This window comes from Ovis aries, chromosome 19 (assembly GCF_016772045.2).
Source record: "Ovis aries strain OAR_USU_Benz2616 breed Rambouillet chromosome 19, ARS-UI_Ramb_v3.0, whole genome shotgun sequence".
NCBI classification, from domain to species: domain Eukaryota; kingdom Metazoa; phylum Chordata; class Mammalia; order Artiodactyla; family Bovidae; genus Ovis; species Ovis aries.
The window spans coordinates 11090205-11117980 of record NC_056072.1 but is presented as its reverse complement, the minus strand read 5'-3'; the positions used below and the strand labels follow the sequence as shown (position 1 = coordinate 11117980).

Genomic DNA, 27776 nt, shown 5'->3' with positions numbered 1-27776 from the left:
GATCAGGCCTGGCTGGATATTCCAGAATACCCTCCCTAGTGTAAAGCCCATAACCTTAGTTATACCGGCCAAGTCCCTTTGCCATGTAATGCATCGTATTCACAGATTCCAGGAATGAGGGTATGGGCATCTTTAGGGTCCATTCTGTCTACTACAGTGGGTGGCCTGGAAGCCCAGCTCCCAGCAGGTCCCTTTGGGGTCCTCCTGAGGAAACCTGAGAGCAGTTATCATTTCCAAAGCTCTACTCTGTGTACAGGGTGTGAAACGAGGGCCTCTGTCATCGCCACTAGTATGCTCACCTGGAGGGGAAACATAAGGGCCCCAGTGATAGTCTTGCTTCTTTCCCAGCACACAGGCCAGCAGGCTTCCCAGGGATGTTCTACCTTCTTTTAGCAGCGGAGACCCTCTAGGAACTATGAGTATATCAGACAGGACCTTTATGAACTGACCTGCAAGAAGGGGCCGCTGGGGCTGCTATGAGAGCTCCTTAGTGGCCCTCCCCACGCTACCCCCCACCTCCGCCCAAGCAGACTGTCTCAAGAAGATGTGATCGTCTCCTGTTCCCTACAAGACCAATCAGGTCCAACTCCCTGGTCAGTAACCAGGTAGCCTTAGCTTGTCTGACTGTACCTCCAGCCCTGAAGGCCCATCTCTTTCCCCTCACTTCAGCCACATGGGAGACCATTAGCATCCACCAGTCCCTTCTTTGTTAGCCAAACCTCTCCACTCCCAAGTATCCAAACTCTACTTCCTCCATGAGTCTCCCTCCAACTCTCCCTTCTGCAGAGTTGTTGTTCAGTCTCTTAGTCATGTCCAACTCTTTGTGACCCCATAGACTGTAGCACGCCAGGCTCCTCTGTTCTCCTCTATCTCTAGGAGTTTGCTCAAATTTATGTCCATTGAGTTGGAGCATCTTCAGCTGAAGAGGTCTCGGAGTGAAATTCACACACATCAGTCTGAATCTGGCTTTCTGTTCTGTATATGTTATTCTTATAGTCTCTAAGTCTACTAGTACAGCAAAGTTTCACTTATCTTTTTATCCAGGTCTTACATGTAGCAGACATTCAATTAACTGAACTGCTCTTAGATTTATAGTTCTTTTAAATACCCTTCTGACTAATGGATAAAACACTTGTTGTTACTTTTATAGCAAATGTTTCTTGAGGAGACAGACAGGCAGGTCTCTGCTTTCCTTATAATTTTAAGGTGGAAAAATGCACTCAATAGGCTGTATGTCCTACAGAGGTTTTCAGGGTAGAGCGCCAATATCCCCTGAATGCCCAGAATCCCAATCCATCCTCAGCGCTGGTGGCAACCCCACTATTCACTCAGACAGCCTAGCACCTACCCTGGAGGCCACTTTCTCCCAAGACTGTTCTTTACCCTGCAGAGGGAAGGTCTGGCCTCCTGCCGCCTCACTCACTCCTACTCTCTGCCAAAAGCCTGGGATCCATCAGTAAGCCTGGACTTAACATGCTTTAGTCACTGACTGCATGTTATATGCACTGTCTGTGCAGCTATTCCACCTGAACTAGACCATCAGTGGGGGAAGACTCTTGACTCTAAAAGATTACCATAATTTAACCTGCTCCATTGTGCAATCCTGTGCACCAACATGGGTTTGGTGCCTTTTGGTTGAAGAGACTACGGCATTTACATTTTAATGTTATCTGGCAAAATGAAGCTTATTCCTCCAATGAGCTTATTCCTCCAATGAGCTTATTCCTTCCTGTGAAAGAGGTCAGATGCTCTTTGTGGACCTCTCACTTATACACAAGTTAAAAAACAGCTCTGCTTCACACAGTGGGCCCAGCTCTCAGAATTTTTCTCCCCCTTAAACTGAGCCAACATCTGGAAGACACATGGAGGAAGATCATTAAATTATCTTTTATATATATGTGTATATATATATATATATATATATATAAAATCAGGAAAAGGAAGGAGTAAAGCAAGGATCACTCTCCCCAATTTTTTTCTCAGGCTCCTAGACAATCTTCTCAATCTCAGGACAATATTTTAATTTCACTTTATTTTCAACCAAAGAATCACGTGGTTAAAATAATAATCTTCTACCCCACACCCCTCTATACTGAGTGCTCCTCTCAGGAGGAACCACTATTACCCATTGTGGTTATGTCCCTTTATGTTTCTTTGGATGGTTATTTCCATTTCCCTAGAAAATAGTAGAAAATTCCTAGAAAATTAGTAGTATCAATCCTATTTCTTCTTAATTTATCAGATTTAGACATTATTTCACTGAATTCCTTCCATGATAGATAAGAATTGAACTCACCTACATAAAGGTCCCCTCCTACCATTCACCTTCCTAGTTTTGACAGGTAGATAGATAGTTACTCTTAGCTCTTCTACTGTCTCAAATGTTAACTGCATCAGACTCACCTAATCAGTCTGTTAAAACTAACATTTCTGGGATCCACCCCATGAATTTCTAATTCAAAGGGTCAGGAGTGGGACCCAAGAATTTTCTTTTCTGACATTATCCCAAGGGAGGCTGATACTGCTGGTTGGGTGGCCACACTTTAAGAAGCACTGCTCTACTGGTAACCTTTGCAATTCTTTTTTACTATGTAATCATTTTTAATGTCCAGAGTTTGTAATTCAAGGGCCAGAGCTTTCTCCCAGACTTGAGCTTACAAGCTCTCAATTGGCTTGTGAGGCCAGTAGGGGGACTTCTTCTTGTCTAATTTGGTTTCTGGGAAGACTTCATTCAAGTTCTCAATGGTCATCTGATCAAATGGAATTATGTTCCTCATCTTCTCCAGCTCTTTCTCATATTCCTGAATCCTGGTCTTTGAAAGAGACAAAAACTCAGCACAACTTTTCACATCTTCTTTTTCTTCAGCGTCCACCTGGGCAGTATATTTATCCTCTGGTATAGGAACGTTCAGGGCATTAAACTTCTTCTCAAAGTCATCCATCAAGCCAGGCTTTGCCACGTTGGCCTTGGAGTAAGCCCAGTCGATGGCAGATGGCTTCTCAGGCAGAGTAGCCAACCTGGAAGTGAGGGTCTCGTTCCAGGACTTCAAGGAGTTAGTCACGGCCTTCCAGCTTTGGGAGATGATCTCCCTGAAAGCTACCCAGTCAATGGTTTTTAGAGCAAGTTTCCGTCCAGCCATTTTGAGATCCTTTACCGACCTGGGTAACCTTTGAAATTTTAAGTAATAAACAGCTTTTTACTGTTTCATCAGGTTTTACAATATCTTTGCCTCACTAATTTAAAACATTAAGATATTAAAACAACTTCTGTTGTCCTATATTAAACTCCATGCAGTAAAATTTAATGATATGTATACTAGGCACTATAACCATAGCTCTGATTTGGGTTTGATGGTAAATACTGAACACCAATGAACAGTGCTACTATTATGGCCTCATGATTACTGTCCACAGCAGAGCCAAGACAAATGTCATGATTGCAAATCCTCCTCTACACAGGTACAAAGTTAAACTACCAGAAAACTCAACTTTTACTTAAGGGGCAATGTTTCTAGTATTAAGATCCTTCTCGTCCACATACTGTTCCACTGGCTTCACATCCTACCATGTTATGTTTTATATTGAACCATGACATATTAGCCATATTTTTACTTTTCTGGGAGTTTTTGATTGCCTTCATTTTTTGTATCCATAGAAAACATGCATTCTATCTACACTGTATCCTGATTATTGCTGCTTTCTTATCATTCTGTCTATGGCTGGCTTCATTCTTCTCAAAGTTCATTAATCCCTTGCTCTAAACTGATCAACTGTTTTTTAGACGTGCTGTACAACTGTAATCCTAGAATTTCTTATCATTGGACTTCTAAGAGTTTGTTCTCACATTCAACTTTTTGCTCCTTCTAGTTGTCACCCTTTTTCCTTGAGTGCATGTTAGGTAACTTCCTTGGAAAGGTTACCAGCGATGTAAACTTTCTGGGTAGTTGCTTGTCTGAGTAATGACTTGATTTCAACCTCATACTTGACTTTTGTGCTAAGTATGAAACCCTAGTTTTAAAATCACCTTTTCTCAGAGCTTTGAAGCCCTTATTTCACATACGTTAGCTTCCAATCTTACTAATAAGAAGTCAAATGGATTACTTAGCGTGACTCTAATTATGTTGTGAGTGGACATATATTCCCCCACTATAACCATCCTGTATTCTTTGTCATGGAAGCATTAAGAATTTTCCTTATATCTTAGGTGTAGTGACATTTCAAAATGATGTACCTAGGATACTTTAGGTTTATCCTGCTTGCAAGTTGGTGAGTCCTTAAAAAAAAAAGTCTCTCTAATTTTGGGAGAACTGCCCACAGCTAGAGGGAGTCTTCTTCAAGGATGGTTACAATCCCCCATAGTCAGTCATACAATCCCCCATAGTTCCACCCCCCATAGTCAGCCAACGGCTGACTAATACAGGGTACAAAGGATCAGCCCCTTCCCTCAAGGAGAGGATGGCTCTTTGGTGTAATTTATGCTCCAGAGCTCCCAGCCTCAGGCCAAGGCTAGACTTTGCCCGAGAGCACATCCTTGCTCACCCCCTTCCCTTTCCTTACAGATTTCTCTAAGAACACCGACTCATTAGACCAAGTGCTGCCAAACCCTGTTTCAGGCACTGCTTCTGGGGAACCTGACCCAAGACCACACGGGACAGACCTTCGGAGAAAATGGGGACATCTTGGTAAAAATCTTACATCTCGAACTCCAAACTCTTCTCTAAGGTTCTATTTACAACTCTCATCTGCAAGGCGCAGGAAGCTCAGAGCAGTCAGAACTGTGAAGGGTGGGGCTGGTGAGAGTTTCCACAGCTTTGTCCCCACCCCATCCAGGAGTCTGGTTTAGCCTAAAAACAGTTTTGTCTGACCTTCCCCAGGTCCTGGATCTGTGATGATCTTGAGTGTTAGAGAAAGATTTAGACTCAAACCTGGGATCGCAGATTTCGTGCATATTTCCTGCAAGAGAGTCGCACCGCACATCTTCCAGATTGCTTGGGGCAGACAGGCCAGTGCTGCTATGTGGTGTTAGCTCACAGCTCACTCCCACTCTGTATGGCCTTGTACAGCCTGCATCCCACATGGCCCTGTAGCTCCTCCACACAGCAGCACAGCCCAGAATCTGCTGAGCTCGGGGAGGATGGCGACAGCCTGCACTCATGGTGCTTTGCCTTCCAAAGACAACTGAGCTGAGCTTTCTCAACTCAATCACTGATTCTAACAAGAGGAAGTTCTTGCTTCATCACCCACTCACAGTCCCATCAATAAAGCATGTATGTAGAGCACTCACTAGGTACTGATCTGAGCTCTGGAAATACTGCAGGAAAAGGATGCAAGTGCAGAGACCAAGCAGCCACTTCATGACCTCAAAGGGATCATCATTTTCTAATTGTTTGGGAATAGCCTCAATGAGTTTCAATCGCATGGTTATTAGACACAAACCCCCAAATCACACATTTCATCATTTTGCAGATTGGGAAAGGGGGGCCCAGGAGGGGGCGTGCCCAGCCTCAGGCTCCCATGCCACCAGGGCCGTTATTGTGTGTGTACACCTGCCACCTGGGGTCCCAATCACGAGTTTCAGGTACCTGATTCTTCTGGGCAATCTTTTGTCCCTTTTTCCAGCGAAGCACGGGGGTCAGGGCTGGCAGCTCCTTCTCCTCCTCTCCCGTCACATGCTCACCCAGGCTGTAGGCGGCCTCGAACACGATGGGGCTGATGACATCCTGTACTCTCCGCTGAAACAATAAACACAAAGCACGTGAACGGCGGGCGCTGCTGACATGTGCAGAGCATTTCAACAGTTTACAAAGACCTTCCTCACGGACCGCCCCATGTGAGCCTCACAAACCACCCTTGTGAGGCTGGATTTTATTGCTTTCATATTTTAAGATGAGGTAATGAGGCCAAGGGCAGTGACTGTCTTGTCCAAGGTCACTCCGCTAATGAGCGGGGGTTTTCCCACTCTACCTTGCGTGGTGCGAAATCATGGTCTCTTTAGCATGTGGAAGACATTACCTTAGTCATCTTCCAAATATTCTTATAAGCTAGTTGGCGGGCTGGCGAGCATCTGTACTCACAGCACTAACCCTTCCAATCCATCGTGTTTTGATCATCAAAGCTCTTCTAAGTTGAGATAAATACAGATTGTGTGTTAAGGCAGGGGACCTGCAGACACTGGGGCCTGATGGCTTCCCAGCGCTGGGCTCCTTGGAGCTAGGGGTGAAGTCTGACGTCAGGCCTGTGTTCTTTTGTTCAGATCCTAGGACTTCAAGAGCCAGGGGAGTGATAGGCTGATGGTCCCAATGAGCACCGACAAGATGCCAGGCACCGTGCAAGGTGTTCTTGAGAGGTAGGCCACACACCCAAAGCATGAGAGCTGGGCTTACTCCCCTCCATTGTATAATAAAAGGAAGATGAAGGCACAAGTTCCCCAGGCCACAAGGCTAATAAGGACTCTGAGTCACATCAGCTCAATCCTGGAGTTCCTGGGCTTTCTGCTCCAGTCTGCTCCACTGCCTCCCTGGGACTCTGGCTCCCCCAGGCTCACAAGTTAGAGAGTGAGGCAGGAGTAAAGCATTAGTTTCCCTGCATCCCTGGCCAGCACTTGCTATGGAAGGTGGGCTTCCAAGGGGAGCAGGGCAAATCTGAGAAGTAGCACCAAAGAGCCATGTCTCCACTGCCTGCATCTATCAAGGAGAGATGGCAGGAGCTGGCAGACAAGCAGGAGTGAGAGGCGCTAGGTGGGCGGGCAGAGGCCACCCAATCCCAAAGCCTCAAGCAGAGCCAAGGACTTCAAACTACACTCTGTATAAAGTCTGGCGGACTTGGAAGCAGGCGAGTACAGTGTTCAAAACAGTAGAAAGTTTTAAAGTTCCCAAGAGGCACACAGTGAGGAGCTGGCTCATACCCCACCCCACCCCCCTGGATACCCAGCGGCCCCTCCAGAGGCAGACATGCCTATCGGTTTCAGGGCATCTGTCCAGTCTAAGCACGTTTAGGTAACTGATGGCTGCACTTTGCTTTCCTCACTCAGCATGTACCCTGGAGGTGGTTCCAGGTTAGCACATAGAGCTACCCACCCCCACCCTTTTTTAACAGAGTGGTTTTTTTTTTTTTTTTTTTTTTTTCACAGAGGTCCTTACGCACCAGCATCTGGACTCAGAGCTGCTTAAATACGTGAATGAATGGCAGTCCATCTGACCATTTGGTAGCAGCATTCTCCAAGACAGGTCTGTGAGCCTCAGTTCCCCAGGAGGGGGTTAAATGAAAGGGTCTGTGATTGAACAAGCTGGGGGTGATTGAACAAGCTGGGGGTCTGTGATTGAACCAGGTTAAACAGAAGGGTCTGAGTCTTTTGTTTATTGTATGTTTTACAGCAACCGCCGCCCAGAAAGAGAAGGGTGGCCCCAGGTTCTCTGGGGCACAGAACCCTGTGTTTCCAGGGAGTTCCATGGGGGTATGTATGTGGAGCAGAGCATGTTTAGAGACATAGAAAATCTCCCACAGCAGCCCAGGGGAAGAGATGGCAGCTGGGCCAGAGTGGCGTGGGAGGGGAAGCAGATGGGGCTGCTGCATGTGGGGCGTGGAGGGCAAATCACTTTGGGGATGGGAGTCTGAGTGACCAGCAGGTGGCTTATCTCTGTGCTCAAAAAAGCAATCAGCTGAGGAAAAAAAAAAACACAGGACTTTTCAGGTGAGTGATAGGTGAGCCTTTGGGTAAGATACTTCCAGAAAATTCTCTCAAATTTCAGATTTTAGGAGCAGATCTTTAATGCTCATGTCCTTTCTGGGAGCAAAACACCTACCTGGGATCCAGGTGCCTACTGACTGACTCTCCAAAACAGAATTTAAAGTCTGGGTGGAGAGAACAGTGAATGAGTGCAGCATTAATGCTTTCACAGATAAATGCTCCAGTGTTCCTTTAAGGGTGACTGCCTTAAGGTTCTGCATTTAAATCCTTCATGTCAAAAGAAGTCAGTTACTACACGATACTATTCGATGCTATTCTTGTGGGAGGAACGGAGGATGGGGCTAGGGGAGGCAGAAGTCACTGAATGTTTCCTGGCTACCACATGTATTCCAGAAACTGAGCCAACCTCTCCCACAGACATCCTTTTACTTAATCCACACGATACCTGAGCTGGTAGACTGTGTTGCTCCCATTTTACAGATGAGATAAACAAAGGCCCCAGAGCTCAAATAAATTGTGCTCCACCCCTAAACCAGTAAGTGACAGAATTGGACTCATTCTTAGAACCAGAAGCAAAACTGCTTTCCTTGAAGTCTGTCAAATGCTGTTTAAAAATCATCCCAATTGTTCTGACCTCACCCTGAAATATTACTTAACTACTTAGGGGGACACAGGGCAAGAAAGACATTCTTCACTCCAGGAAGAATGTGAACAGATGACAAATAACTAATTAACATGGACTTTACATGAGGGCTATTTCTAAATGTGCAGCCACCCAAGCCATGACCAACATGGGAAAAAGTCTTAGTTGAGGCACAGCTATGTGTGATGAACTATGACATCTAGGGGTACACATGCTGTGCTGTGGCTCTGATCGCATGAGTCAGTTGTAACTAAGATGTTTGCGAAACACGTTCTTATGATGTGTCCCAAAAGCTCTGGGCAGAAGGGTCCTACCTCACACTGAGCTGCGGGTGGAGGCAGGGGAGGGCATGGCAAATAGAAATGAGTCGGCACTCCCAAAAGGACAGCCCTTCTTGCCCACGCTGCGCTTTGTTTTATCTGAGCCGCAAAGGAAAGGTGGCAGCACCAGTTCATGGCTTCCTTTGAGCAGCTTCCCTCAGCTCAGCACCGCACTGAAGTGAAGGGACCCCTTAGGATGTAGACGGAGGTTTATGGTTTGGGCGTAGACCCTAATCGCTGAAATTTTTTTACTGCTTGAAAATATTCACCACGACACACTGAAACTACCCAAGCTGAACACACACTTATTCTGACAGACCAAAAGCCAACAGTCCACCTCCTTCCTGGTAAAAATCTACTGCAGTCTCCTGTTCTGAAAACTGAAGAAGGCTGCACGGAAAAGAAACCTCAGACTGGTGGCAGATTTTGCAGCGGCTGAGGTTTTTATAGGGAACTTGACATATGTGCAATTCGAAATTTATTGGGTGCTTACTTTATACCAGGCAACGTGCTGGGCCCCAGGGAAACAGACCTTGAAGGCAACAGGCAGGCAGTGATGACCTAGTACAACACATGCTAGGATAGAGGCGGCTTTGGGAACACAAACAGGGTACCCAATCTGGACTAAGGGCTGTTGGGCTTCAGAGGAGGTGCTCCTGGACTCAGTCAGAAGACAGACAGACATCAGCCAGAGAGCAGGCATGGCCGGTACACACAGCAGGGGGAGAGGCCACAGCCATCCAGTGGATTACATGTGTTCTGCAAAGGTGGGAAGATCAGGCTTGTGGGCAGGAGGGAGGAGAAACGGCTAAAGCAGGGATCAGATGTCAGGGGGACTTACAGGGTGTGTTGATTTCGATCTAAACTCTAGGCAGAGCTGGCAGGCAGGTAAGGTGATGCAAGAGGCTGTGTTACAGAAAAATCCCTCTGGTTTCTTGGATGGATGGGGTGAGACTGGAGGTAAGGAGGCCAGCAAGGAGGCTATGCTATTGAATGATCCCTCAGGGTGTAGCATGGAAGTGGACTGATGGGTATAGGTCTGCTGAGCTCAGTATAAACAGGGGCCCTGGGGAAAAACGTGTAGGCTAAGTCACCATAGTTGCATCAGACTCTTCGTGACCCCTTGGACAGTATCCTGCCAGGCTCCTCTGACCATGGAATTTCCAGGCAAGAATACTGGAGTGGGTTGCTATTTCCTAATCGAGGGCATATTCCTGATCCAGTGATCAAACCTGCATCTCTTTACTTCTCGACGCCTGCACTGGCAGGCGGATTCTCTCCCACTAGTAAGTACCACCTGGAAGGGCTTCCCAAGTGGTGCTAGTGGTAAAGAACCTGCCTGCCAGTGTAGGAGACATAAAAGACCTGGGTTCTATCCCTGGGTTGGGAAGATCCCCTGGAGGAGGGCATGGCAACCCACTCCAGTATTCTTGCCTGGAGAATCCCATAGACAGAGGAGCCTGGTGGGCTACGGTCCATAGGGTCGCAAAGAGTCAGATGTGACTGAAGCGACTTAGCACGCACCAACACATGCACCACCTGGGAAGAGGACCAAGCCAGGACACAGCAGGGGGACAGGAAGCAGCGGAGGGAGATGACTGGAGTTTGGTGAGGAGAGGTGGGGGATGAGAGAGAACCCATGGAACATGCCCCCCGGTGGACCTGGCAGCCTCTCATCACCACAGGGAACCAGGAGAGGGAATGGGTGTCTAAGTCATTCAGCAGTGAACCTACTGAGTTTTGTTACAACACAGAAATCCTCTTCTCACCTCCAGATGCCAACTCCACAAAGCATCTCCCAGAATACACCGATTTGGGCCTAAAACCCCAGGTTTCCTTTCTCTTCTACAAACTTGTTCCCCTATTCCAGCCTCCCCATCATTGGCCCATCCAAACTCACTACAGATCTTCTGTCTACACTGTGAGCTTGTCCACTTATCCTCCCAGGGATGGGCTTTGCTCTCCCTTGAATTACACCTTTCTTCTCCCTTGGCACACCTCACACACAGAGCTGTTGTGTTGGGGCCCTGAGAAAGGACCACAGGGCCCAGGAGAGTCTGCTGACAACAGCAAGAGAGACCCCTAAGCAAACGTAACTGAGGACCCCCATTCCTTCATGGGGAGCTCTTCCTTGTCGTTTAAGCTTTTCCTTGTCATTCATGACCTTGCTCTGAAAGTGAAATTGAAGTAACTCAGAAGAAATCGAAGTGTACCCCACCAGGGTATACTTGTGACTGGCAGGGGCCAGCCACGCAAAGATCCTGCCAGAGGAGAGGACCCTAATCCTAGGGCATCTAGGCTATTGTGAGAGTCAGAAGTCCCAAAGTCTTCTGTCTCCTTTACTCGCGGAACGGAGTATGAGCATCAAAGCTCCCATTTACCTGGCTGATGGAAGATACGCACCACTGTCTGGGGGACTCTATTCCAAGCCATGCCATGACCCAATGCAAATAGGACTCAAGCACCACACACCTCTTGACCAGCCAGGTGAACTAGAAACTGACCTCACACTGCTTTTCTCCAAGAAATAAAGGGTTTTCATCCTCCTTAGCTAACTAGCAGCTACAGTAGTAGACTAAATGAAAACAGGAAGGGTTGGTTTTACTTTCAATTTGCAAATAACAGAGAAGGTCAACAAATAAGCAGCTAGCATTAAGCCAGATATTTGGTTTGGGAAAAACCCTCTATGGGTTTTTGTTTTTGTTTTAAAGGCCTCAGTATTTTTCTTTTTCCAAACATGATCTTTTTGTCCACTCCCTCCTGTATCCTTTCTCAGAATTCCTCTGCTCTATACCCAACTCTATTACTGCACTCCCAACTCCACTGTCTATGATTACCTTGCAGGCAGGCAGACAAATGAGAAGTCTTGAGGCCTTTTCTGTTATCTCAATAATCGTAACTATGAGAATGGTAGTTAAAGTGTTATAGGACAGCTTAGAACCGTCATGAGCTTAAAGATTCCTCTAAAAGTAACTGAGGATTTTTGCATTTCTAATGATAATACTAATAAAGGGACTTGTTGAAGATCTACCATCCCACTGAGAACAACTAGGAAAGCCAGACAACACACACATACACACATAAACCTGTCTAAAGGAGACACCAAGGGAACATTTCATGCAAAGATGGGCTCGATAAAGGTCAGAAATGCTATGGACCTAACAGAAGCAGAAGATATTAAGAAGAGGTGGCAAGACTACACAGAAGAACTATACAAAAAAGATCTTCATGACCCAGATAATCACGATGGTATGATCACTCACCTAGAGCCAGACATCCTGGAATGTGAAGTCAAGTGGGCCTTAGAAAGCATCACTACGAACAAAGCTAGTGGAGGTGATGGAATTCCAGTTGAGCTATTTCAAATCCTAAAAGATGATGCTGGGAAAGTGCTGCACTCAATATGTCAGCAAATTTGGAAAACTCAGCAATGGCCACAGGACTGGAAAAGGTCAGTTTTCATTCCAATCCCAAAGAAAGGCAATGCCAAAGAATGCTCAAACTACTGCACAATTGCACTCATCTCACACACTAGTAAAGTAATGCTCAACGTCCTCCAAGCCAGGCTTCAGCAATACGTGAACCGTGAACTTCCAGATGTTCAAGCTGGTTTTAGAAAAGGCAGAGGAACCAGAGATCAAATTGCTAACATCCGCTGGATCATGGAAAAAGCAAGAGAGTTCCAGAAAAACATCTATTTCTGCTTTATTGACTATGCCAAAGCCTTTGGCTGTGTGGATCACAAGAAACTGTGGAAAATTCTGAAAGAGATGGGAGTACCAGACCACCTGACCTGCCTCTTGAGAAACCTGTATGCAGGTCAGGAAGCAACAGTTAAAACTGGACATGGAACAACAGACTGGTTCCAAATAGGAAAAGGAGTACGTCAAGGCTGTATATTGTCACCCTGCTTATTTAACTTATATGCAGAGTACATCATGAGAAACGCTGGGCTGGAAGAAGCACAAGCTAGAATCAAGATTGCCAGGAGAAATATCAATAACCTCAGATATGCAGATGACACCACCCTTAATGGCAGAAAGTGAAGAGGAGCTAAAAAGCCTCTTGATAAAGTGAAAGAAGAGAGTGAAAAAGTTGGCTTAAAGCTCAACATTCAGAAAACGAAGATCATGGCATCTGGTCCCATCACTTCATGGGAAATAGATGGGGAAACAGTGGAAACAGTGTCAGACTTTATTTTTGGGGGCTCCAAAATCACTGCAGATGGTGACTGCAGCCATGAAATTAAAAGATGCTTACTCCTTGGAAGAAAAATTATGACCAACCTAGATAGCATATTGAAAAGCAGAGACATTACTTTGCCGAATAAGGTCCGTCTAGTCAAGGCTATGGTTTTTCCAGTGGTCATGTATGGATGGCAGAGTTGGACTGTGAAGAAGGCTGAGCGCTGAAGAATTGATGCGTTTGAACTGTGGTGATGGAGAAGACTCTTGAGAGTCCCTTGGACTGCAAGGAGATCCAACCAGTCCATTCTGAAGGAGATCAACCCTGGGATTTGTTTGGAAGGAATGATGCTAAAGCTGAAACTCCAGTACTTTGGCCACCTCATGCGAAGAGTTGACTCATTGGAAAAGACTCTAATGCTGGGAGGGGTTGGGGGCAGGAGGAGCAGGGGACGACAGAGGATGAGATGGCTGGATGGCATGACTGACTCGATGGATGTGAGTCTGAGTGAGCTCCGGGAGTTGGTGATGGACAGGGAGGCCTGGCGTGCTGCAATTCATAGGGTCACAAAGAGTCGGACATGACTGAGCGACTGAACTGAACTGTTATTTTTACCACAATCTTTTAAATGGCAATTTTGATATAAAAATCTGTGAAAACCACCCTGCTGCAAAATGAACAGTGCACGTCTTCAGGACCCATTTCACTAGGGAACAAGCTAAGGCCACACATGGTTTCATTTAGAGTTCTATAAATTAAAAAATAAACAAACGAAAATTTAAATTAATACCAAGGAAGAAAACTCTGTAAGTTCCTTGACAGGATTAGAGATTTTAATTCTGACTACATACAACTTTGGTCTTCCCAGTTGGTGCTAGTGGTGAAGAACCTGCCTGACAACACAGGAGACATAGAAGATGTGGGTTCAATCCCTAAGTCTGGAAGATCCCCTGGCTTGGCAGAGAACTCCAGTATTCTTGCCTGGGGAATTGCCTGGACAGAGGAGCCTGGTGCGCTATAGTCCATAGGGTCACAAAAGCATGACTCAAGCAACTGAGCACGCATGCACACACTACTTTATATGTAATATCATATGGAAATGGATATCATTATCAGCCTGAAATGTATGATCCCCTGGTAAGCATCAGTGCCCAGGAAGGGCATGAAAGCATTCATTACTCTTTAAGTAACATATTTGCATAAATTATTCTGTTTATCTATGAAAATCACATGACCCCATTGATGCTTTTTCCTCTTCAAAGATAAAATAATATCTCCTTGAATACTTGAAAAGGTTTGTTTTTATATTTGAGAGTATGTGTGCCTAAGTGGGGATTGCTTATTTAATCAACTTATATGTTTATATGTTTTGGGATTTTTTTCTGCATTTATTCCCAAAACATGCTAATGGGAGATTAGAACTTTGGACTTTGGAAACGATTTTCTAAGAGCATGACACATCCTTGTAGAACGTTCTTTGCAAACAGACATGTTAATTATACCATAGATAACACCATGTATCACTTGACAGCTAAGTGATACCACATGGAACTGGCCCAGCCTGGAGATTATCCAGCTTTTGTGTCCTCCAGAGGAAATGGAATGCTGTCTTAGAATCTAATGTTCCTCCCTTCTTGTTTTAATTTTCTCTTCCTATCACCCATCTTCAAACCTCCAAGGTGGCTCTGATAAAAATATCTGGAGGTGAATATGAGAAGTCCATGGACAGAGAAGCCTGGTGGGCTACAGTCCATGGGGTCTCAAAGAGTCAGACACAACTGAGCAACAAACATTAATTAACTATGTAACTAACACAGAAGAAAAGACTCCCAGTGTTACCAGCAAAAGAAATATGGCCAGAGTCTCCAGGCAGGCCTTCCTGCTCCACAACCCTCAGCCACAAGCCCTTCATCCAACTGGCATGTCAGCCTCAATCCTCACGCTGGGACAGAAATGCCCTGAGACCCCCTGGGGTCAATAGTGAAGGAGAAGTGGGAAGGGGGAGGGAGTACTGACTTGGCTCAGCAAGCAGGTGAAAATCCTGGAAATGCCTCTCTGCACCTTGACCTGATAAAGCAAACTTTTGGGTAAGAGGACACAACCGTGCTAAGTGCATCTGCTCAGGCCTGACTGCAGCCCCCACCTATGCCTCAGCTCTGCTGACTTCATGTCTGCAGTGCTCTTATCCCCACGGAACAGGTTCCACCCTCCACGGCCGAGACCACGGCTGCCACTTCCACCGGACTTTCTTGAGGACGCCAGTCCTCTGACCTCAGTCCTCCAGGGTCCTGAGGACGCAGTTTGGCAGTTAATTATTTTCTGTCTTCTACTGCTGTCTTTCCCTAAATCAAAGGCCTTCCCTCAGCCTACTATTTAAAGTTTCTAAAGTGGGGGTGCATCTTATTAACAGCATCAAATAATCGATTTGTTGAGAATATTATTCCTCCTCAGCCCCTACCTGGAAAGCTGTCGTTACAGTGTAAGCCATGTGCGGAGGGAGGTGATGTGGGGCTGGCTCACAGTGGTAACTGCAGGTGCAGGAACCAGATTTCAGCTCTGCCTTGAACTCCCTGGGTCTCTTGACAATACTGTGCTGAGGCAGCAGCCAGGACAGGACACTTAGGTCAGGGTTGGGATGATAGGCGTGTGCAGGCAGGAGTGGAGGGCTGAGTGGACCCACACTGTAGTCGTCTCTCTAGTGGAAAAAACACTGACTAGGTTGCTTGCAGCCATCACCTGGCTGCTGTGTACCTGCCCCAGGTACCAGTGAGGCGTGGGGCAGCAGAGAAGAGGCAGGCAGGACTGTGTGAGCAAAAAGATGCCTGGACAGGAAGTGTGGGAATTTCATGAGAGGGAACCGCCTCCGACCCCAAAAGGTGCAAGAGTGGGAGTGTCAAGAATCCTCAGAGAGAAGGTAATGAGATGTTCAGCAGGCTGATGGGGGAATGGGAATCAGTTGGTGGGGATGATGTGGAGGTCTAACAGACAACTGTGTGTCGAGGAACAGAGGCCGCAGACAAGGTGGAGAGCAAGGACTTTGACATCGACAGTCGTGGGTCTAAGGGAGGAGTCCCAGCTCCATCTCTTACAAACTGTGTGACGCTGCTCACGTAACTTAATCCTTCCAAACCTGTTTCCTCAGATGTAAAACAGCTTGGGCGGGAAAACCTTGCATGACTGTTGAGAAGATGAAAGACTGCAGATACCAAGCACCACGGAGAGCTCCCGGTAACAGGAAGAGCTCCCTGTATCTACGGCATCATCACCATCACCATCACCACTTGACAAAGGGGTGTGGGGCAAGACCACAGGGTGAAGGGCAGGGAGGGAAGGCAGCAGGGAACTGGTTGGCAGGACCTCAGAAATGAGGTGAAGGCCCATCACTCCATGTGCAGTGGGGACTGTTAACAGTTTTTAAAGCAAGCTTTAAGGTAAGAAGCCCAGAGGTGATCTGAAGGACCAACAGGATGGAAAGAGAGGAGGATGGGACTTCAGTGGGGCCAGTGCCCCCACCCCAAGCTGCAAGTTGGTTGCCATCAGCTCCCAACTTCCTCTTATGGAGAAACATCCTTGGTTAAACGAGAGCTACCTCACTTAGAAGTTCTTATGCTCCCTTCCCAGCCTCACTGGCAATGACTGACTGGCATGGGGGTAAAAAAGAGGTTATCTCTTGCCTCAAGGCGGGACAACTCTGTGGTGCATTTCATGGCCCAGAGCTTCCTATGCGATCAAGCTGAGGCTGCTCTCCAGCTGATGTCACAAGCTTGATGAACTTCTCCAGCCTCATCCTGCTCCCCAATAATAAATCCTGTGCAAGGAAATCCCTCTCTCAAGCTCTCCATCCAGGGAACCTGACCTCACACAATAACTAGGGTTACAAAAACTTGTGGCAGCAGAAATACATACTTATATACATGTGCACAATATAAAGATAAAATATGGACTTGAAGGGAGGGAGAGACAAGAGTCCCTGCTCGCTCAACATCTCACCTTCAACTGCTTGGCAGAGCCAGATCACAGTGCCAGCATCCCGCTTCATCCTGTACCACCAGACTCTGTGAAGGGGCACAAATGTGGCAGGAATCAGAAAGGGAGGCTGTGGCCAAGGAGGTCTCTGATGCCCACAGCCCTGTGGGTCCTGTGAATCCAAGCCTCTTCCTGGGAGAAAAATGGGGCACAGAAGGCAGATTGTGGTCACTGCAAAAGGTCTCAATAGTGACCAATTAGGCCCTGAGCGCTCCCAGGAGATGCTGGTTGACAGGTCACAAATCCTCCTTGTTCAGACTCTGTGTCCTCAGGCCTATCTTGCCAAGAAAAATGTGACATCAAACAGGACAAGGGGTGGAAATAAGACTCCCAAGGCAGCTCATTCCATATCAGGCCTTGACTGCTCCCTATCTTTTAATGACTGTAGTGATGTTATTAAGTATTTATTATAAAAAGGGGTATGTGTTTAGTTGGGCCTGACAGTGTTAAAAAATAATCACTGTTTTAAAGCATCATGTCAGAAAGCATTCTGCATCTTCTTATGTTAAGGCAGGTCCACCATGAAGTGTGGATTACAATTGAGGCAAGTGGTTTCTACCAAGGAGTTTCCATTCCATCCACTACAGAGGTCAGGAGATTCCCATACAGAGCAGATGCCCTCAGTGCCCTGCCCAGATGCCCTCTATCCATTGGTGCACCCCCTCCTGCAGCTGCTATACAGGCATTGAATAGCACCTACAGTTTTCTCAGGAGGACTGTCCTTGACTGATGGGACCCTCCTCCTCCAGAGATGCCTTCAGGGGATGCCCTGGGATAGGCAGAATCCTAAGATGACCCCCAAAGACCCGTGCCCCTCCCATCCAGTGTGGGAAGGATAAACAGGACACAGGTCATTCCCATGACTATGTTACTTACATTCTATTGCAATGGTGAAAGGATTATGTGGATGTAAAGAAGGTCTCCAATCAGTTGAATGTGAATTGATCAAAAAGGAGATGATCTGGGTGGGCCTCCTTTAATGGAGGGCTTAGTTCTTCCCTGAGCTAAGAGGCTGGAGGCAGGAGATGCTCTTCCTGCCGACGTTGAAGAAGCAAGCAGCTGTGGGCTCCACAGCTGCAAGGGCATGAATTCTGGCACCAGCCACATAAGCCTAAAAGAAGACTCAAACCTCAGATGTGACCTGACTGACACCTGAGGGGCTGACCGGGGACCAGCTGGACCGTGCTCAGACTACTTATGGAAACTGAGAAATAATAAATGGATTTTGTATTAAACTACTGAATTTGCAACATTTTCTGTAGCATAGAAAACTAGTATGTGCTCCATTCCACTGGCTGGCTGGTGCAGTGGTCTGACAGCTGGCCTCCAGGTGGATAAGTTCTGGAAGTAGTGATTCATACCCCAGAGCTCTCTCATGGGACCAGGCTGAGGCTGGACTTGTGAGACCACATCCTTAACCCACTTTTTTCCCTGCCCCATCCTGTTTCCCTCAATTCTGGGAGCACTCTTCCAGCACAGGCTTCCCAGGTGCCTCAGTGGTTAAGAACCTGCCTGTCAAGACAGAAGACGTAGGAGATGTGAGTTCAGTCCCTGGATCAGGAAGATACCATGGAGAAGGAAATGGCAACCCACTCCATTATTCTTGCCTGGAGGATCCCAGGGACAGACGAGCCTGGCAGGCTACAGTCCAAGGGGCCACAGAGAGGTGGACACATGCATGCTTCCAGTACATCTCTGGCAGAAATTCCCGTTTTGGCTTCTGCTTCTGGGGAACCAGATGCAGGAGACCTTGTAATCAATTCCACACTGAATTTGTTGGTTACAATCTCGTTAAAGAGGTGAGAAAAGCTGAATAAAGTGCGAGGGATGACCCAGAGCTCATGTGTGACCAAAACACAAGCAGATCTGAGTCATCAGGGGAGAAGAGAGGGAATTACAGGCAGACCATCATGTTGACCATTATTCTCCATTACTTGCACCTCACGGTTTTACTTTGCCTTTCTTTTATTCATTCTCAGAAAAACAAGAGCTAGCACTCCATGAATTAAAGACACAGATCAGCGCTAGGCCTCTTCAAGGCAAATCTGTTTTTTTCCTTTTCTTTTCTTTTTTAGAACTGTTCGTGAAGCATCTCCGTCTCCTGTACATGAGGCATCGTGTTTTATAGAAGGCACAGTGCCCAAAGAAAAGGGCTGGGAACTGGCCCTGAACAGCCGATGATTTACTACTGCATGTTACATAAATCATAGATTTTTGTTGGTTTTATACTTTCAACCAAAATTATATCACAAAGCAGAGGTTCTTCACCTAGAAGAGAATTCAGGGGGTCTGTGAATTTGGAGAAAAATATGTACATTTTTATTTTTATTAACCTCTCACTAAAATTTAGCATTTCCTTTCATTATAAGTGTACACAGCCAAGACATGGAAGCAACCTAAATGTCCATGGATGGGAAAATGGATAAAGAAGGCATACATGGATAATAGAATATTACTAAGCCAAAAAACAAACAAACAAACAAACAAACAAGCAACGGAGAAGGCAATGGCATCCCACTCTAGTACTCGTGCCTGGAAAATCCCATGGATGGAGGAGCCTGGTAGGCTGCAGTCCATGGGGTCGTGAAGAGTCAGACACAACTGAGCAACTTCACTTTCACTTTTCACTTTCATGCATTGGAGAAGGAAATGGCAACCCACTCCAGTATTCTTGCCTGGAAAATCTCAGGGACAGGCGAGACTGGCGGGCTGCCATCTATGGGGTCGCCCAGAGTCGGACATGACTGAAGCGACTTAGCAGCAGCAGCAGCAAGCCAAAAAAAATGAATGAAACAATGCCATTTGCAGCAACATGGATGCAACTGGAGATGATCATACTAAGTGAAGTCAGATAAATAGCACATGGTATCACTTTTACATGCAATCTAAAAAAATGATACAAATGAACTAACTGACAAAACAGAAGCAGATTCACGGGCACGGGCATAGAAAACAAAACTTATGGTACCAAAGGGAAAGGCAGGGAAGGGATAAATTAGGAAGTCCAGGATTAACATATACACAGCACTATATATAAACCAAATAAGGTCCTACTGTATAGCACAGGGAATCATATCCAATATATTATAATAAAGTATAATGGAAAGTAATATGAAAAATAATATATATGTATAATTGAATCACTTTGCTATACATTAGAAATTAACACAACACTGTAAATTAACTATACTTCAATAAGCAAATAAATGTAAACAGCAAAGCACAGAAGCATTAAACAGACTTCTGACTCCATCATCAATAGAAATCTGAGATATCTGCACATCATTTACAAATGGTAGAGTCCTTTAAATATTGCCTATGCGCCTTAGTACTTCAAAACTGCAACAAAGCTCATTATTTAATGCATTAATAAAAAGCAGGTATATTATTATCCCATAAAAGCAGGTTTTCTTTAAAATATTTTGATATGTGAATTTCAACATAATTGGTTTCTTTAAAATTTGGTCTGTTTTATCTATGCACTTTAAAAGCATTATTCTGAGAAGGGGACCATAGGCTTCCCCCAACTACCAAAGAGGTCCATGCACAGAAACGAATGATCAAGGACTTTGTCTTAACGGGAAACTATACAATGAGAGGCACCATCCTGTGGTTTCTGAAATGCTTCAAAATATACTTCCAAAGCTGCAGAAAGAAATGCTGTGTTGTTTCAGTCTTCACAGGGTATATGAACTCCCTGGTCTCAGCAGTTAAAAATATACCGTCCATTACATTTTATGACAGGTTCAAGGCCTGAGCTCAAAATCACCCCAGGGCTCCTGGGGTTTTAAGAATTTGGTCCTGGATAGGTATTTCAGGCTAGGGTACAGCAGAGCCGCTAGGATGCTGAGAGTTATATGAAAGCATCTGTTTCCCTGTGTGAGCCCATTGGAGGGGGAGGGTAGCGAGAGCGGGTTCTCTGGGCTGCATGTAGCATTCATTGCCTTTACAAAAAGAATCCTGACCTCTCTGGGGCAGGCCTGCTGCTTCATGAGCCCCGAGAGGGTACCGAGAAAGCTGAGAAGCCTGCCCCAGACCTTGGTGGTGTGTGAAAAGCCTGAACCGTGACTGAGATGAAGAAGAGAGTCAAAATACCGACCGCACAAGATTTCCAAACTCCTCAAATCACAGTGGGCCTATCTGCTCAGCTTGGGGGCCAACTGAGCCAGCACAATTGCTTTGAATGATTTGCAGCTTAGCTTCACTTCATTAGCAAGAGAAGAAAGCAGCTCCCCTCAAACCTGTAATAAAACCAGGTCATTAAATTCCAGTGAATTTCATCAAAACTCATTGACTCTTTGGTCTGTCCCATTCTCCTTGCCACGCTGTTTCCACTGGTTTTGGCAAAGATCACAATCAGCTGTCATGTGGCATGATCCAATGGATACCCTTCCTCTACCCTCGTCTCTCCAGATCCACCCCACTCACAGGTATTCCATGTGGTCGAATCTCCTTCTTTTTATGAAAAATAACCTTTACTATTTTTTGGTCTCACCACGTGGCATGCGGGATCTTCATTCCCCAATCAGGGATAGAACCTACACTCCCTTCAGTGGCAGCACATGGTGTTAACCACTGGTCCACCAGGGAAGCCTGAATCTCTTCTTCTCCAAGCTCATTTTGCCCTGACTCCTCCAGACGATGGCTCATTTCTCCAGTCCCCACTGCTCTTTGTCCTGCTGAGATGATATATAAAGTAACACGTGGCATGTATTGGTTAACCTATCCTCTCCTACCCCCAAACTAGACTGAACTCTTTGAGAGCAAGAGCCGTGTTACCTTCATCTCAGCATGTCCTAGGGCATGAGCCAGAACAGACACTCAGTAAACATTTCCTGAGATGTATGTGAATTGAAATGAACATTCACCCCAAAAAGAAAGCACCCCCCAAAGAAAGGCACCATTATTCCACAGACCAATCCTATACCTACAGTAAATCCAATATAATGTCTACCTTACTAAACATTTCCCTGAACCTTTATTTGTTTGCTCTACCATTACTTCCTTTCGGTGTTTAGATCTCACACTTCTTTACTGCTTTTCTTTTCAAATCTTCCCTTCTTCTTAACCTTGGCTATTTTAAACATCTTTAAGCTCAAAACAAGCAGTGTCGTACCTATCCACAAAAGCCTTATTAAACCACTTGATAGATATCATTTATTATACCTCTGAGCTAGGGTTTTTGGTTTTAATGGATACTGTGGGATCTTAATCCAGCAATAAAAGAGACAGACACTGGGTTCTTATTTGTGGGAAGGGCCTGGAACATGGGCAAACATCTGAGTGAGGTCTCCTTTCCTCTTGGTCTCTTTAGCATTGGCACCTGTCATGTTTGAATTCAACTGACATTGATCAATCAGTCACCAGTGACCAGGACTGGGCCACATGATTTTATAAGTTATCTGGTATAGTCTCACCATAGGTAATTTTTCCACAAATGGTAAAACTCAGGCTTAAACAAATTAAGTCTGTATATGTATCATTTTGTTAGGCTTCCCTGGTGGTTCAGTGGTAGAGAATCTGACTGCCAATGCTCGAGACCCAGGTTTGATTCTTGGGTCAGGAAGATCCCTTGGAGAAGGAAATAGCAACCCACTCTAGTATTCTTGCCTAGGAAATCCGACAGACAGAGGAGCCGGCAGGCTATAGTCCATGGGGTTGCCAAAAGTTGCATATGACTTAGCGCTAAACAACAAAATATGATCCCAAGAGACTATTACAATTATCAGGAGTCACAGCAGAATACTTTGAACCATTACATTTCTGAAATCTTTGCAAACAGATAATAAAAGAGCAGAACTAATTTATTATACCCTCTTCTTGTTTCTATTTGGGTAAGATTTATTTTCTTTCCCACCTGGCCATTAGATGGAAACTGTACAAATTTAACATGACCTATGTGCTTTAATTAAACAATTTAGAGAATGAAAACAAAAATCTCACCTTCCTCCCAAGCAAATATACTACTAAACAGCCCTGCCCTAAAAAGTTTAAAATCTATCTTAAAATAGAAATAAATAAGACAATTCCATTAACAATAGCATAAAAAACAACAGAATACTTGGGAACAAATTTGACCAAGAAGGTAAAAGATTTATAAGACACTGATGAAAGAAATTGAAGATGACATAAATAAAGATATCCTGTGTTCATGGATTGGAAGAATTAGTATTGTTAAACTGTCCACATTACCCAAAGAGATCTAAAGGTTCATCATAATCCCTATCAATGATGGTATGGCATTTTAAATTCTAGTTTACAAGAAATAGAAAAACGTTATTAAAATTCAGATGGAAATACACACACACAAACCCAAATAGCCAAAGCAATCCTGAGAAAGAACAAAGCTAGAGGCATCACATTCTCTGATTTCAACTATACTACAGAGCTACAGTAATCAAAGAAGTCTGGTGCCAGCATAACAACAGACGCATAGACCAACGAAACAGAATCAGCTGCCCAGAAATAAAACCATGCCTATATGGTTACCTCATATTTGACAAAAAGCCAAGAATACTCAGTGGGAAGAAGAGTCTCTTCAGCAAATGTTCTGGGAACACTAGATATCTACACACAAAAGAATGAAATTGGGTCCTTATATTATACCACACAAAAAATTAAAATGGATTAAAGGCTTAAATACCATAAGACTTGCTTGAAAACACAAAATTCTGAAAAGCTTTTTTTTTGTTTTTTGGATATGAAAAGTAGAAGAAACAAAAGTAAAAATAAAAAGCTTCTGTCCATCAAAAGAAATTATCAGCAAAGTGAAAAAAGAATCAACTGAGTGGGAAAAAATACTTGCAAATCATATATCTAGTAAGGGGTTAAAATCCAAAATATATAAGGAACACATACAACTCAACAGAATAAAAACAAATTATCTGATTTTAAAATGAGCAAAGGACCTTAATAGACACTTTTCCAAAGAAGACACATGAATAGCCAATAGGTACACAAAAGGTGTTCAAAATTACTAATCATGGAAACTTAAATCAAAACTACAATGAGATATCACCTCAAAGCTTCAGAATGGCTATTATCAAAACGACAAGGGGTAACAAGTAATGAGGATGTGGAGCAGGGAACCTTTCTACCATCTTGGTGGGAATGCAAATTGCCACAGATAGCATGGAAAACACCACGGACGTTCCTCAGAAACGTGTTTTAAAGCTACAATATGATTCAGCAAACCCACTTCTGAATATATATTCGAGGGAAGCAAAATCACTGTCTCAAAAGAGATACGCGCACTGCTGTGTTCACTGTTGCATTGTTTACAGTAGTCAAAAAAATGAAAGCAACCTCTGTGCCTCTCAACAGATGAATAATAAAGACATCACACACACACATGAGTGTTATTCAGCCATAAAGAAAGAAGGAATCCTGCCACTTGCAATAGAACATCATGCTAAGTGCAGTAAGTCAGACAGAGAGAGACATACCCTGCACGATCTCACTTATATGTGAAGAGTAGACTGCTAGTTTTCAAGGTGAGGTCGGGGTGGGGAACACACGAGTGTTATTCAGCCATAAAGAAAGAAGGAATCCTGCCACTTGCAATAGAACATCATGCTAAGTGCAGTAAGTCAGACAGAGAGAGACATACCCTGCACGATCTCACTTATATGTGAAGAGTAGACTGCTAGTTTTCAAGGTGGGGTCGGGGTGGGGAACAGGTAAGGGTGATCAAAGAATGCAGACTTCCAGTTGCAAGATGAATAAGTTCTGGGGATCTAATGAACAGCATGGTGAATACTGTTAACAATTATATAATCTATACTAGGAAGTTGCCGAGAGAGCAGCTCTTGAAATGTTCTCTCTACACACACACAAAATGGAACTGACAAGTGTGCTAATTAACCTTAATGTGATAATCACTTCACTATATATATATGTCATCATGTTATACACCTTAAACTTATACAATATGGTATGTCACTTACATCTCAACAAGGCTGGAGAAATTTTTGAAATCTAATTGAAGAGATATCACAAGCCATGCAACCCAGCCAGCCGTTCTATAACTGTCTATCCTCACTCATGAACAAGACTCTTCATCACTGCGGATGAACTTTGCCTTGGATCCCTTGCTCTTCCTCTTTCCCCAGCCAGAGTTCAAGGTGGAGCCCGGTATCTTATTCGCAAAGACATTTTGCTCAAGTGCCTGTCACCCAGTAACAACCACCATGAGTGCCACTTATTTGGGCTTTCACTTATTGTCACAGGTTGTCTTTCTCAAAGATGGTTACAAAATATCCCTCACTCCACATGCTCTTTTGCAATGTGACCTTGTCAAGAGTTGGAGATATGTGCACTGCTTCCTCTGTCAAGAGTTGGAGTCTAATTCTTCTCCCTTTGAATCTGGGTAGGTCTCAGGACTTGTTTAGGTTGCTAAGTCATTTCTGACTCTTTTGTGACCCCATGGACTATATCCCACCAGGCTCCTCTGTCCATGGGATTTCCAGGCAAGAATACTGGAATGGGTTGCCATTTCCTTCTCCAGAGGATCTTCCTGACCCAGGTATTGAATTTGCATTTCCTGCACTGATAGGAGGATTCTTTACCACTGAGCCACCTAGGAAGCCCCATGACTTAACTAGTCACCATTAGAACACAATGGGAGTGATGCACAGTGATGCTATGACTTCTGGGCCAGGTCAGAATAAACCCTGTGGCTGCCACCTAGTGCTCTCAGGGTACTGGCTCTGGAAGAAACCAATGGCCATGCAGAAAGCATGCCCCTCACAAGCCCCCAGGCTGCCATGCTGGACGTGCCAGGGCCAACTGATCCCAGCCTTCCAGCCATCCTTACCAAGGGGCCAGATGTGTGAATGGAGAAGTTGGATGCACATCCTCCAGGCTCAGCTGTCCTATTCCTGAGCCACACAAGCCTCCCCCAGTTGAGGTTCTAGTATTGCGGAGCCGAGGTGAGCTACACCCAATGTGCCCTGTCCAAATTCCTTGACCACAGAAGCTTTGAGCACAATAAAATGGGTCTTGTTTTACACCGTTAACTTTAGGGCGGTTTGCTACACAGCAGCAGGTAACTGAAAACACCCCATATTTTGTGGTGCACAGTGACTGACAAGGGTCATGAGTGAAGACCATGTCATTTTTCGATACATCTTCCACTGTACATGGCACAGGAATGTGCACATAGGTGTTGAACAACTCGCAGTCATTTGACAAGCACTCATTTAGCATACCAGAGTGCAGTGGCTTTTACAAAGATGAATAAAATATCATTTACCTTGTTGGGAAAACAACTTTTCTTTAGATGGAGACAAGACCTGTTTACATATAATTCTAACATAAACCTAATAAGACACAAAGTGCTATGAAAATTTACAGGAAGAAGGATCAAACTGAAGGATGGATGGAGTATCGGATAGGAGAAAGGGCATGGGCAGGCAGAAGGTGAGAATGGGGTGCGCGAGCGACAGTGATTGTGTGGACGTTCCGGATGGAACAGAGGCAGAGACGCACAGAGCAGGTCCCACATTTCAGCAAGGACAGGAAAAGAACCAAGCATGTGATTCCAGCGGAGGCAGTTTTGCTCAATGGATGAAGAGTAAGGACGCAATTTACTCTAGGGGAGTTGCAAATTTATATTTTAGTGCCGCATGACATAGAGGGCAGAGCACCTCTCACAGAAAATGCCAGCCTCTGGCCCCAGGAACCTGGAAGTCTGTGGTCCATCTCTCACACCAGCTCCCCTGCCTCCCCCAGGGACAGATGACATGGGGACGTAGAAGCCTCTACTTCAAGAACTACCCTAATCTGAAGTTTCAAAGAAAACCTCAAAGAAACAAAAAATCCTCTAGACTTGTAAAACACATCATAAAAGAGTGGTCCCGCTCACTATATAAAACAGTATTTATGTCTTCAACTTCAGGCCACTGAAAAGTCCAGTAAAGGCCTTTTATTGTATGAGGGAAGTGTATCCAGCAGCTTTAAATGCAGCATGATTTGTACCAAGGACAAGCTCATCTACGGTGATTCATAAGTGCCGATGGCCTCAGGGGAGCCCCAAGGATGAACCTGTCTGAAATGATTCACACGATTCTCATGAATTATCTGGAGTCCATGAACCAGCATTCTTCACACAACTAGAGCCAAAGATGATGAAAAAATTTTTGCTTATTTTGTAAGTCTTAATTGGTTGCATTTGCCTGTTTGCATTTTTGCATTGGTATTCCATATGGTCACTTAGGAGAGGAAAAAAAAAAAGGACAGAAAGAAAAAGAAAAAAAATTGTTAGCACTTTTTTTGATGTTTCCCTTCAAAGAGATTGTCCCAACTCTTTTCGGCTAATAGAAACAGCTGAATTTATAGAAACAGCTGAATTTTACGTTCCTGAAATAGTATTTGTGCCGCATTTAAGATTTCTTTGATCTTAACCTTTTCAGTGGGTAAGTTAATAAGACTTCTTATATTGGAAAGGGAAACATAAATGACTGAGGCTTTTATGATAAGTTACCCTCCTCAATCAGAGTACATTTGACCATAATCTTTAAACGCATATTCTGGAACTACAGCTATAAAGAGCCCACAGATATCCCCACACACACCCAAACCACGTGTTTATAAGCAGATTAGCTCACACCCAGGGTGTGAACAAAGATGTGCCAAGGAGAAAAAACCAAGGCTGCAATTCAGATAATTACCTGTAATTGAAAATCCCTGCTTGGCTTTCTTTTGCCTGGCCATCCTGGCAGGAATAAAAATAGCTTTAAGGGATGACCACCACTGGTGAAAACAGGGCTACCCCCAAATTAAAGATGGTTCCTGTTATACTTGACTTTTTAAAAAAGAACCAGCTGTCCTTTCATAGCACCACGTCTGCTGGGGCCGCAGGCTCTATGACATCACTCCCAGGTCTGGGCTGCTCCTGGGAAGTGATGTTGTTTCT

At 44.8% G+C, this 27776-nt stretch overlaps 2 protein-coding genes across 3 annotated transcripts in view; both read right to left on the bottom strand.

The window, feature by feature from the left end:
• The window catches only part of ITGA9 (integrin subunit alpha 9), a 368750-nt gene that overhangs the window by 184839 nt on the left and 156135 nt on the right, over window positions 1-27776 (bottom strand). For both annotated transcript variants that reach the window (XM_004018225.5, XM_060402078.1), the window contains exon 16: window positions 5583-5732. In XM_004018225.5, the coding sequence (XP_004018274.3) occupies window positions 5583-5732 (150 nt within the window). The remainder of the gene's footprint in view (window positions 1-5582; window positions 5733-27776) is intronic.
• LOC105603365 (ATP synthase subunit d, mitochondrial-like) lies at window positions 2018-5588 on the bottom strand. Its single transcript, XM_060402079.1, has one exon. The coding sequence runs from the start codon at window positions 3138-3140 to the stop codon at window positions 2655-2657; it is 486 nt and encodes a 161-aa protein (XP_060258062.1). The 5' UTR covers window positions 3141-5588; the 3' UTR covers window positions 2018-2654.

Excerpts from the sequence above, each read along its gene's own strand:
- LOC105603365 (XM_060402079.1), bottom strand. The coding sequence starts at position 3,140 with ATGGCTGGACGGAAACTTGCTCTAAAAACCATTGACTGGGTAGCTTTC.